This window comes from Eutrema salsugineum, unplaced genomic scaffold, assembly GCF_000478725.1.
Source record: "Eutrema salsugineum unplaced genomic scaffold, Eutsalg1_0 scaffold_2, whole genome shotgun sequence".
In the NCBI taxonomy this organism is placed as follows: domain Eukaryota; kingdom Viridiplantae; phylum Streptophyta; class Magnoliopsida; order Brassicales; family Brassicaceae; genus Eutrema; species Eutrema salsugineum.
The window spans coordinates 8,185,004-8,195,450 of record NW_006256829.1 but is presented as its reverse complement, the minus strand read 5'-3'; the positions used below and the strand labels follow the sequence as shown (position 1 = coordinate 8,195,450).

Here is a 10,447-nt window from a genome sequence, read left to right as displayed (position 1 = left end):
TAAATTACTTAGCACCACATATAAATTTAGTTTGGGTGGATCGTGTTGCACTAAACACTTGTCTAGTTGTCTTAATTCTCATGGTATGATACGATCAACACTTTGAATATGGAGGCCCAACTTAGAACATGGGCCTAATCAATTGGGCTTTATATGAAAACACGAGATCACCCTGCGTCTCGTATTCCACATTGAAAACGCCATCACCGTCACTGCGAATCCCTCTGCTCCTTCCTCCATTCCTATAATCTCTATAGAATATGCAACCACCTCCGGCCAAATCTCCGGCAGGAATCTGAACGGAGAAAGAACAATCTTCTCCGACGAACAGAGCCACGTCTCCTAATTCTCTCACCTCTTCCCATCGCTTCTCTTCTTTCTTCAGCTTATACACTCTAAACTCCACCGCAGATTTCGAAAACGCCGTTTTGCACCAAACGTGTTTCACGTACTTGTCCACGAGCAAAACTTCTCCGCCAGGAAATTCCACGAGATGCTTCTTGTGACCGCCTCCTCCGGCTAAACCCTCAGCCAAATCCGAAACATTGAAATCCACATCGTAAATTACGGTTTTGCCCATATCGTCCACAACGATGCAGTTCTCTCCGTACATCATTATGTCCTCGTAGATCACATTCCACGAATTATCCAAAATTCTCCATCTTTCGTCGTTTCCCCTTTTTAAAAACCCTAATTTCCCGCCACTGTGAATCGCCATTACAGCTGAAGCTCCCCCTGAAGAAAGAATCACCACTTTGTCTGAATTCAATGACCAGAAAGAAGACATCTCACCACCGCCATTGTTTGCGTACTCCATACGGTAAGCTCTACGAACCAATCTCACATGAGATTCTTGCAAATCGATATTTTCCGGGAATTTTTCTGGTAAGAAACAGATTCTGTCGTTTGAGAAGAGATCCAAGACTCGCATTTTCCCTGGAGATGTCTCCTGAAGCTTAACCAACCAGCTTTTCGGATTCAAAGTCTTATGTGGAGCTTCGAGTTTGTAAACACTGCTCTGTTTCAGAATGAAGAAACCAGAGGATGAAGAAGAAGATGTAGGTGTAGCTGACCAGAAAGGGAGGAGAATTGGAAATTTAGACAAAGGGTTATTGTTATTGTCGGAGAGAGGAAGAGAGAGACGCCACGTGGCGCATACCGAGCGGAGACAGAGGAGAACAACGGTGTCTGATGAGTCGTCGTTAACGCGGTCGGAGATCAGCTCAAGAAGGTCTAAAGGAAGATCGGACCATCGAGGAGGAAGAAGGAGAGAAGAATCCATGGAAGAAAGAAGACAAAAGGAGGGAAATGCACTTGTTCTGTTTCTTGGTTTTAGGAATTAGGATATGTGAATGTGACTACATAAATGGCGACATAATGTCACCATGATTCATCTCTGATGTTGACATCATTTCTCATTTCCTTTTGTATATTTTTAAAACAATCATCAATGTCTATTGGGATGTCTATTTCTATGGTTATCTTTGGTATTGAGACTTAAAATATGTCTATTTACATCCTATTATTGTCTCTTTGTGGTTTTGAACATATATATTAATATTAAATATTAATCCATGTCTTTTGCAGGAGATAACTTTTATATGTACCAAGTACCATTGACCAATCGGGTTTTTAAAATATCATAGTGATGCCAATTTGATATTTTATAGCACCCACTGCAAATTTTTATTTCCAAGATTTTTAATTTAAACTTTGATAATTTCTAGATTAGGGATTTTTTTTTTTTTGAAAAAAGAGTTAGCAAAGGCTTTGTATTACTATGCATATTATAAAAAGAAAAAAAACTTCGGTTACTTTTTCCACACGCTTCAACATCGAAACGTAACACATGCACTTTGTCTCTAAATCACTAGATACTAGATAGCATACATTCTCTTGGTCAAAATCCCAGAAAAATCCAACAATCCAGATTGTCTCGATCTAGCCATCGACTCTCTCCTCGCGCTTCTGACATTGGAAGCCTCGATTCGATGCATAATGACCCAATAACACATAGTCCCAATCGTCGTTAGCATTATCGTCGCACCAAACACCGTCACTCCAACCGCTAGCCACCGCTCCTCTTCACCAACCACCACAAACGCTAACGCCAAAAACGCAATCGATATCAAAACGCACGCTAACCACATTAGCTTGTTTATCACAGCCATCATATTCTTCTTGGCCTTGTGCTCAATCGCAACCACCGATGTCTGAACCACCACAACCGCCAAAGATATAAAAAGCGCGATCGAGTCGAACACGAAGAAGATCGCAAACGCGGGTCTATCTGCGATGTTCGCTTCTCCGAGAGTTTGTCTAGGAGAGAGTGAACTCAACTCGTCGGCGTATTGTCCAGGGACGGTGAAAATGGCGGCGAAAGCGACGGTGGCGATTAGAACGGCTACGACTGTGGTGGAGTTAATGGCGTTGTCGAGACCTTCGACGTGCATTTTGTTTATGCGTTTGGCGATTCCTTGAACGCGTTTCCTCGTCTCTCGAGCGTGTTCTAGCTGGTGGTGAACCTCGTGTTTGATGTCGCTCACCGTTTGTTTGAGCTCACGCGCTGCGTTTGGGCGAGTAGTGTTGTTGATGGCTTTAGCTGAGGGAACTCCGCGGTTTTTGAGAACCGCCGCGAGCTCGGGGTGGCCAGTTTTCTCGGCGGTGTCAAGCGGCGTTTCTCCAGCTCTGTTTATCGCTTTTGTACTCGTCTCGCTGTTCTCTAGAAGCAATTCCACAATCTGCAACCACACATATTAGAGTCTCAATAAATGTATATTTTTCAAACCTAACTTAACATGTCAGCTAAAACTCGATTTCTTGTTTCAAGAATCCAAATAGGGTTCAAAACGCATATAGGCAAAGAGTTTACAATTGAAAGAACGTACCTTAGTGCGACCTTTCCTAGTAGCAACATGTAACGCAGTGTTCCCTTTAGAATCAACGATATTCAACGACGAGCGATGTCCCTTCATTAGCTCAAGCACCACGTCAAGGCTTTGTCCTTTGACCGCCATGTGAAGTGGCGTCTGACCTTTTTTATCAGTCCTTGTCGCCGTGTCTGGTTCAACCGCCACAATTGCCTTTACCACTTCCGCGTGACCGTTCCTAGCCGCCGAGTGCAATGCTGTTTTCCCGTTGCTCTTTGCGATGGCAGCTAGGCTACTCCCTGCGGCTTCTAGTAGATACTCAACGACCTCCACGTGTCCCTGTGCCGCCGCTGTGTGTAGAGCCGTCGTGTTTGATAAGTCCACCGTCATTGCTAGCTCCGGGTGTTCCTCCATTAGTACTCTCAAAACCTCTATAAACGTTAAAAAGATTTCAACTTCCCTCAAAGTGAATTCGTTATTTAATCAAACAAAGATTGAACATTTCATTATGTGTTCTTTAAATCTAACAAATGCTAAAACTTTCATCATATATTTAGCTCTTTTTTTTCCTTCCCATTTCTTAAGATAAAACAAAGAGTGAAACTTTCTTCAAATTCTTAGATAACTTATCTTCCCAATCATTAAAATCAATCAAAGAATGAATCTTTATCATTTTGGATCGAAATTTCACAAAAGTCATACCCAATTCGCCTTGTTTAGCAGCAATGTGGAAAGGATCGAACCCATTTCTAGCTTTGGTCTCTGCATCGGCTAAATCATAGTACTTGATCAGCTCTGCAACCACCTCGGCGTCGCCATACTCTGCCGCCACGTAAAGCGCGGTCTCACCGCATTGGTTCTGTTTCTGCAAAACCTCTCTTAGTTCCTCATCTGATTCCATATGATCACTCAGAATCTTCTTCACCGCAGAGAAATCTCCGCGTCTTACAGCCAAATGAAGCGGTGAATCTTCACGTTTTCCGGTCAGCTGCTTCGCCATTGTCTTCCTAACAACGGTGGGTTTCGCAGCCATTGGCCCTAATGTCGATGTTGATGCTTCCTCCATTAGATCAACGGCTGCACATAGATTCAATACCAACAAAGAGGGCTAGATTTGTAGCAAGAGGCTTCTCGCGGTTCTATAAGATCAAAAGCCTAGACCTTTACATGATCCGATCCGATCCGGTTAATTTGAATACAAATCTACGCATTTGGAATCATAAAGATTGTTTTGAAAAGACTAAGGATCAAATGAAAATCCCGAAAGGTAAGAACTTTTCTGTTCTGTTTTTCATCTCCCTCAGCTTCTCTCCTATTTTAAGAAAGTTTCAAAACAGAGAAAAGAAAGCGAAAGATCTCAAACGTTGATTAACACCTATTTACAGATGGCATTGTCTCAAAAGTTCACACCCTAATCTCGTCTCAAATCGTAGAAACAGTTGCAAACACCAAGTGTATCATATGTTTCTGAAAACCTATAAAAAAAAAAGAGTTCACACCCTATATAAAACCGCCTGATGGAACTTGTTAAATCGAAAGACTCCTAGTCACCGGAGGCCTCTCTGGGACCTCGTGGGCTGCAGCTTCACGAACCATCAACTCCACAACACGCATATCAGGACGTTGATGTACATGTGGATCGGTACACATCCTGGCAGCCTGAAACAATCTGGCCAAACCTTCAACTGAGAAATCGTTACCAAGCGCAACATCAATAACCAGAGGCATATACTCTTCTCTACTCCATACTGGTCTCAACTGCCAAGGAAAAAAAAACCCAAAATTTATATACTACTTGCAGAACACGGAACGTATGAAAAAAGAAACTAAACCCTAGAGTCAAAAAGTTTCGAGGTCATACCCAATTAGTGAGTCTTTTCTCAACCCGTGTGACCCTGTTAAACTCATAAGCTTTCCTTCCAGTGAAAAGCGCAAACAAGAAAACTCCATAGCTGTAGACATCAGACTTGCTCGACACCAAAGCGTGCTGCTCTGTCTCTGGTGCGATGTATCCCGGAGTTCCCTTGACCGGATCGATATTCCTCTGCTGCTCATCGCCTCTCGAATCTACAAGGATTCTAGTCGCCAGTCCAAAATCTGTCAGCCTCGGCACAAAATCCTCATCAAGTAAGATGTTCCCGACCTTGATATCTCGATGAATCATCTTTATCCCATCGTGTAGATAAACCAGAGCTTCGGCTACACCCACTGCAATATTCATCCTCGTCTCCCAACTCAAAACCTGATATTCCTGTTCTAGACCCGGACCCGGCATGTGCGCTACAAACAAAACAGAAAGGTTTAATCAAGGAGAGGGGTAACCAAAACTAAATCAGAATCTCTGGAGGAGTTTGTTTTTACCATAGAGGAGGTGGTCGAGAGAGCCTTTAGGCATGAATTCGTAGACGATGACACGGTGTTCAGGAGCAAAACATTTGCCGAGAAGTTTGATCACATTTGGGTGATTAGCTGCGTGTAACGTTGTGATCTCTGCTACGAACTCAGGATGAGCCTGTGGGTTCTGTATGTCTTGAATCTTTGCAGCTCCGACCTAATAAAGAAACAAACTTGTTCTTAACTTAACGACTGCGTTTCGGTTTTGGAGCATAAAAGAGAAGACTTTTGGTTAACAAGAAAGTGGTTCACACCTTATTGATTCTCGGGAAGTCGCAGCGAAAGACTCGACCGAAGTTTCCTCGACCGAGAAAGTTAGTGTCCCGGAGGTTTAGGGTTCCGTCCAGGATCTCGTGCCATCGAAACGTAACTCCAGAATGGGAAAGTAGAGGTGGACTCGAACCTGCAAATGAATTACTAAAAGGTTAACGATGAACAAGAACCCTAAATAAATCACTCGCGGATAACTTCCTAAGATCCAGGCTTGTTTCGGAAACAAGAAACAACTCTAATCGATTACATGCAGGAATGTATACAGTAGAAGTTAACGATTGTTATGATTCAAATCGAAGAAGTCTCAGAAAACAGAGTGCTAGTGGCATAGGAAATCAGAGAACGACGTTCAATCGGTTAATTTTCACAAGATCCAGACTTTTTTGAAAAACAAGATCAACTCTAATACGATTAATTGCAGGAATGTGTAGCGTAAAAGTTAACGAGATCAAAACTACTTGTAATTCAAACGCAAGTAACTATAAGAAACAGAGTGCTTGTGGTACAAGAAACTCGAAGATTGGAAAGAGAGAAACCAAAGACGGAACCTGGAGGATAACGATCGTCTGGGAGTTCGACATTGTGGCGCCAAGCGTTATTGAGGAACTCGTTATTGCCAAATGGGTGTTCCTCATCTACTTCGTCGTCCTCGCCGTTGATACTTTCCGATGAATCCGTTGCTTCCGATGGATCCGAATCCGATGGTTCCGGTGGTTCAGGTGGTTCCGGTGGTTCTTGCACCACTTGGCTTGAGCTTCCTTTGAAACAACACAAGAGATTTTTCAACTTCATCGTAACGATCAACGGAGATAAACCTTTCTTGAGACTTTCTTTTTTCTTTCCCGAGAAAGATTTTCCCGGAAAAGTTACTGTTAAACAAAGAAACTCTCTGCGAGAAAACTAGCGAGAGAGGGAGAGAGAGTGGGATGATGAGTACTAAATGATTTAGCGGAGAGGATATATATACAAGAGCCTATGCGTTCTAACAGAACGGCTCAACGGATTCATTTAAAAAACAAAATTATGAAATTAAATTATACACATTTTAGATTCATGGGAAAATTTTTTTTTTTTTTAGCCTCGTTGATGGGAAAATTCAGGGTTACACTATCAAGCGAAAATTGAAGTTTCTAAGAAGATACTACTTTTCAATAATTATCAAAATATATTAATCAGGGATTAGTGAGTAAGTGATTGATTGTAGAGAACAAAACCAACATTAACTTTTTTTTTGTAGAAACACGATTTTAAAAAAAAAACTACTTACTGAAACACAATGAAATTCTTATGGCAATAATCTTATTTTTTTATTATTATCATGGTAAAATGGGGGAAAAATATTATTAAAAACATAACCAAAGTATCCAAAAGGCATTGAAGGGAGAGTAGATCTCTTACAGAATACAGATACAATGCCACTTTGTGAAACTTTCTTTTGTTCTTCAGATCTTCTAAACCAATTTTGTTGTTTCAACTGTCGTCACTACTCGGACACTCATTTCCTGATTTAGACTCATCGCTCCTACAAAAGCATAAATCTATGTGAGTACATTCCACTATATTAGGAACTTTTTGCAAAACTTGAAAGATCCTTGAGGAGGAGGGAGATTCTTCAAGGGATTTTAACTTACTTGCGAATGAACTGACCCTTGACGCGAGGCCGTTGCTCAGCTAGTTTCTTCCTGCTATAGTATCTTACCTAAAACAAAACACATCAAACAAATACATGCGATAACTTTCGTCCCACGAAATGAGAGAGCATAAGCTTGTTTAGAGATACCTTTTTCTCAAAACATCGCTCTTTTCGTTTAAGGCGAAACTTCATCAAAGCAGCTTCTCTTTGTGCAGCCCGGTCGCTTCCACTAGACTGCTGATTCAAAGGATTATCACTGCTCGAACCGGAACACATTATTTTTGCAATGGAACTGTCATGAGGAGAACAACTTCCCACATTTTCCTCTGGAGCCTACTCAGTAAAAATTAAACCTTTTGATGAAACCAGCATAGATTTCAAAGACAACACCAACCATCGTAGACAATATACCTTATTAGCAGAGGTAGCACCGTTATTGTATCTGCATGTCACACATGAGACAATAGCTCCAAATTAGTCACGGGTTTGACATTTCTTCTCCAGTTGAGGTCAAGAACTTACTTTGAGAATGCAGAGTGATTTGAATGCCTCAAAACACTTCGATCACCCATTCTGTATGTTCCAGCCTCTCTTGGTTTTGTCAGAGTTATCTTGAGCGATTTCAAATCGAGCCCTTTCAAATCTTCAGGGTTAGATGAAGGTGTTTTGCTTTCTACTTGTGAATTACCAGAAGAGCAGTTTTGCATGTCACTATTGTTTCTCTCCAAAGCTTGAATAGAATATTTTGCATCCTTTTCCAGACTTCCTGGTTCTTCAGCTTTCGTACTCATACACATTCCTGCCTGCAATCCCATGCCTATTGCAACATCACCTAAAGCCGTCATTTTGAATGAGTAAGCAGAGAGAATATCAGGAATGGCTACACAGGATTGACTAATGAGGTTGTGTTCTTACCTCTTTGTTCATTCTGATTTTCAACCTCCTTCAGTTCATTAAAACGTTCCCATCTGTTTCCATAGGTTCCCAGGTTCATATTGGGTGCATCGGGCAATTGATATGAAGGCGAGGTGCTTTTAATATCACTGGCTCTTTTGGTCCACGAGCTCTAGTTTTATAATTCAAAACCAATTAAAAGAAAAATATCATAAAGAGATTTCCTTAGATATTGTTATAATCTATCGCCATGGATACAGAATACCTGAGTTCCACTCCCGTTATCACTCCCACCATCTCCGTTACTCAAACCAATACTCCCATTATCATTCCCGTGATCTTCATCACTCATGCTGGCATCGTCTTCTGACCCTTCAGTGCTTTCAGTTTTCGCTGACTTCTTGTTCTGTATCCTACTCTCACTTCCGCTACCGCTAGACTGGTATATCAAGAAAGGCATAAGTAAAAGAAACAGCACTGAGTAAAATTTGTAGAAACGTGTAGTTAAAGCAGAAATCTTACGCTGTGGCATTTTCTCCAGACATGCTGCCAAAGATTCTTTAGCTCGTTCTTTCTAATGGGTTTCACGAGAAAATCAACAGCACCATTAGACAAACACTTGAAGACCAGAACCATCGAATCATGAGATGACATCACTACAAAAGGTGTTACGCAAAAATGAGCATCACATACTGAAACTAGATCAGGCCAATATAATGGGGATTTAAGTAAGTACTTATGACGGGTATGTTCTTGAGAGTTTTATGGCTCATAATCTTGCACAATAGACCCGTTCCAGAGTTCACAGGCATGACAACCTCTGACAAGACAAGATCGATGCAACTGTTCTCGTCTTCTAGGATTCTCCAGGCTTCAAGGACATCCGAAACAGCACTGACTGAAAAATAGTTGCCAAATTTCAGCATTGAGTCAATAGCAACGTGTATTTAGTAAACAACGATGATCAGTTCCATTAAAAAACCTTCATAGCTGCAATTCTTTAAAAGGGCAGTAACAATATGGCGTGTCGAGTCATCATTCTCCACTAAAAGAACCTTGAGCGATCTAACCGGGAGATACCTCTCCCACTTCACAACCGGAGCTAACGGTTGTTGTTGTTGTTGCTGCTGTAACAAATTGTTGGCATTTCCAGCAATATCTTGAACTCGAGATTCATCTTCTCCAAACGTTTGCCTCTCGGTTTCCACTTCATTTGCCACTTCGTTGTTATTGAAACACATTTTTAGAATACTGAATTTCTAATGACAGTGTCAAGACCAGCCTCCGTGAACAAGATAGAATAGAAGCAGCATCAAATAACATCTGAGATTCTGCAGAAACTTCCCCTCTACTCTGGCATAACACTTGCACATTTCGTCTTTAGCGAACCTTATTTTAATCCCTTCACCAAAAACTCAACCCAATAAGAAAAAGAAAAAACAACATTCCATAAGAAGATCACAAGAAAACCGAAGTTGGATAAATCATCAGACATTTTCCATAGAAAAAATAAATATTCAAAAATAAATTTGCAATTGTAACACAATAAAATTCACGTCTTTGTTTAGAAGACACGCTCTCTCTCATATAACTCAGATCTTGGATCACCTACTTTCTCAAGTTGCTACAAATTCCTCAGAACCCAGATAGAAAATCAAACTATAAGCTATGATATGAAATGAACTAAAGCACAAAATTGAAACATCACCAGGTTGTAAAAGCGACAAAACAAAACAAACAATAAAAATCAAACCTTTATGGCTTGAAGCTTATCCATAGCTGAAGAACAACACCACCACCACCAGAATCTCTCATCATATCTGACTATGAAAACCAAAATACAACGAAATAGAACAGATATATGTTTTTCACTGCTTAAACTGGTTTGCTTAACATTTAATCACCTAAATCTAAATCAAAGGTTTCCAAAATCATCCAATACGTCTGATTCCGTATCTAATACTATTCCTTTTACCAAAACTACACAGAATCCAGTTGCTACTAATATTAAAATGCTAAAAAGACATAGAAAAGTTGTTGACTGTGAGGAAATTGAGGCTACCAAAAAACTCAGAGAGAAGATCAAAAGATTGAGACTTGAGAGACTATGGGCGCAAGTGGGTAAAGCTGGGGCAAGTCGAAAGATATTATTTTGGAGGGGTTGATGACGTGGCATAATTAGCTTACGTGTAAGTGGGACCAGATGTGCACGCTGTGATTTGCACACTTCCGAATTGGTGACGTGGACAAAATCAAAAGCCGGGAGCCTGGGAGGTTACAGCTAAATCTCGGTATGCAATTAAACCGATTCTTTCACGGTGGATCTTACAATTATTTCGGTATTTTTATTTTCAGTAGATCCCTGAACTTTACAAAAATTTGT

The 10,447-nt window shown here is 40.8% G+C and overlaps 4 protein-coding genes across 8 annotated transcripts; all 4 read right to left on the bottom strand.

The window, feature by feature from the left end:
* Positions 1–121: 121 nt before the first annotated feature.
* Positions 122–1,282, bottom strand: LOC18018505 (putative F-box protein At5g60060). The gene has a single exon (XM_006400823.1). It carries the CDS (start codon positions 1,280–1,282, stop codon positions 122–124), a length of 1,161 nt encoding a protein of 386 aa, XP_006400886.1.
* Positions 1,283–1,877: 595 nt separating this feature from the next.
* Positions 1,878–3,936, bottom strand: LOC18018504 (ankyrin repeat-containing protein At5g02620). Its single transcript, XM_006400822.1, has 3 exons — positions 3,573–3,936; positions 2,889–3,301; positions 1,878–2,741 (listed from the first exon to the last, which is right to left on the bottom strand). Exons 1-3 carry the CDS (start codon positions 3,934–3,936, stop codon positions 1,878–1,880), a joined length of 1,641 nt encoding a protein of 546 aa, XP_006400885.1.
* Positions 3,937–4,397: 461 nt separating this feature from the next.
* Positions 4,398–6,329, bottom strand: LOC112081429 (probable serine/threonine-protein kinase PBL5). Its single transcript, XM_024156724.1, has 5 exons — positions 6,086–6,329; positions 5,519–5,667; positions 5,232–5,421; positions 4,732–5,150; positions 4,398–4,628 (listed from the first exon to the last, which is right to left on the bottom strand). Exons 1-5 carry the CDS (start codon positions 6,327–6,329, stop codon positions 4,398–4,400), a joined length of 1,233 nt encoding a protein of 410 aa, XP_024012492.1.
* On the bottom strand, positions 5,262–10,172 carry LOC18018480 (two-component response regulator-like APRR3). Of its 5 annotated transcripts, none has more exons than XM_024155875.1 (14): positions 9,818–10,172; positions 9,047–9,466; positions 8,801–8,962; positions 8,587–8,720; positions 8,330–8,503; positions 8,086–8,236; positions 7,693–8,002; positions 7,582–7,612; positions 7,318–7,503; positions 7,169–7,236; positions 6,936–7,059; positions 6,086–6,295; positions 5,519–5,667; positions 5,262–5,421 (listed from the first exon to the last, which is right to left on the bottom strand). In XM_024155875.1, exons 2-11 carry the CDS (start codon positions 9,303–9,305, stop codon positions 7,008–7,010), a joined length of 1,527 nt encoding a protein of 508 aa, XP_024011643.1. In that variant the 5' UTR covers positions 9,306–9,466; positions 9,818–10,172; the 3' UTR covers positions 5,262–5,421; positions 5,519–5,667; positions 6,086–6,295; positions 6,936–7,007. The 5 variants fall into 5 exon arrangements, with proteins under 5 accessions (XP_024011643.1, XP_024011644.1, XP_024011645.1 ...); XM_024155876.1 differs by having other exon boundaries at positions 7,693–7,987; XM_024155877.1 differs by lacking the exons at positions 5,262–5,421; positions 5,519–5,667 and having other exon boundaries at positions 7,169–7,503.
* Between the last annotated feature and the right edge of the window lie 275 nt (positions 10,173–10,447).

Coding starts and splice junctions, on each gene's coding strand:
- LOC112081429 (XM_024156724.1), bottom strand. CDS start 6,329: ATGAAGTTGAAAAATCTCTTGTGTTGTTTCAAAGGAAGCTCAAGCCAA. Junction 5,668..6,085: donor AGACGATCGTTATCCTCCAG/GTTCCGTCTTTG, acceptor ATTCATTTGCAG/GTTCGAGTCCACCTCTACTT. Junction 4,629..4,731: donor AGAAAAGACTCACTAATTGG/GTATGACCTCGA, acceptor TTTCCTTGGCAG/TTGAGACCAGTATGGAGTAG.
- LOC18018504 (XM_006400822.1), bottom strand. CDS start 3,936: ATGGAGGAAGCATCAACATCGACATTAGGGCCAATGGCTGCGAAACCC. Junction 3,302..3,572: donor TGCTAAACAAGGCGAATTGG/GTATGACTTTTG, acceptor TAACGTTTATAG/AGGTTTTGAGAGTACTAATG. Junction 2,742..2,888: donor CTAGGAAAGGTCGCACTAAG/GTACGTTCTTTC, acceptor GTGTGGTTGCAG/ATTGTGGAATTGCTTCTAGA.
- LOC18018505 (XM_006400823.1), bottom strand. CDS start 1,282: ATGGATTCTTCTCTCCTTCTTCCTCCTCGATGGTCCGATCTTCCTTTA.
- LOC18018480 (XM_024155875.1), bottom strand. CDS start 9,305: ATGTGTTTCAATAACAACGAAGTGGCAAATGAAGTGGAAACCGAGAGG. Junction 8,237..8,329: donor ATAACGGGAGTGGAACTCAG/GTATTCTGTATC, acceptor TTATAAAACTAG/AGCTCGTGGACCAAAAGAGC. Junction 7,504..7,581: donor GTGCTACCTCTGCTAATAAG/GTATATTGTCTA, acceptor TTTACTGAGTAG/GCTCCAGAGGAAAATGTGGG.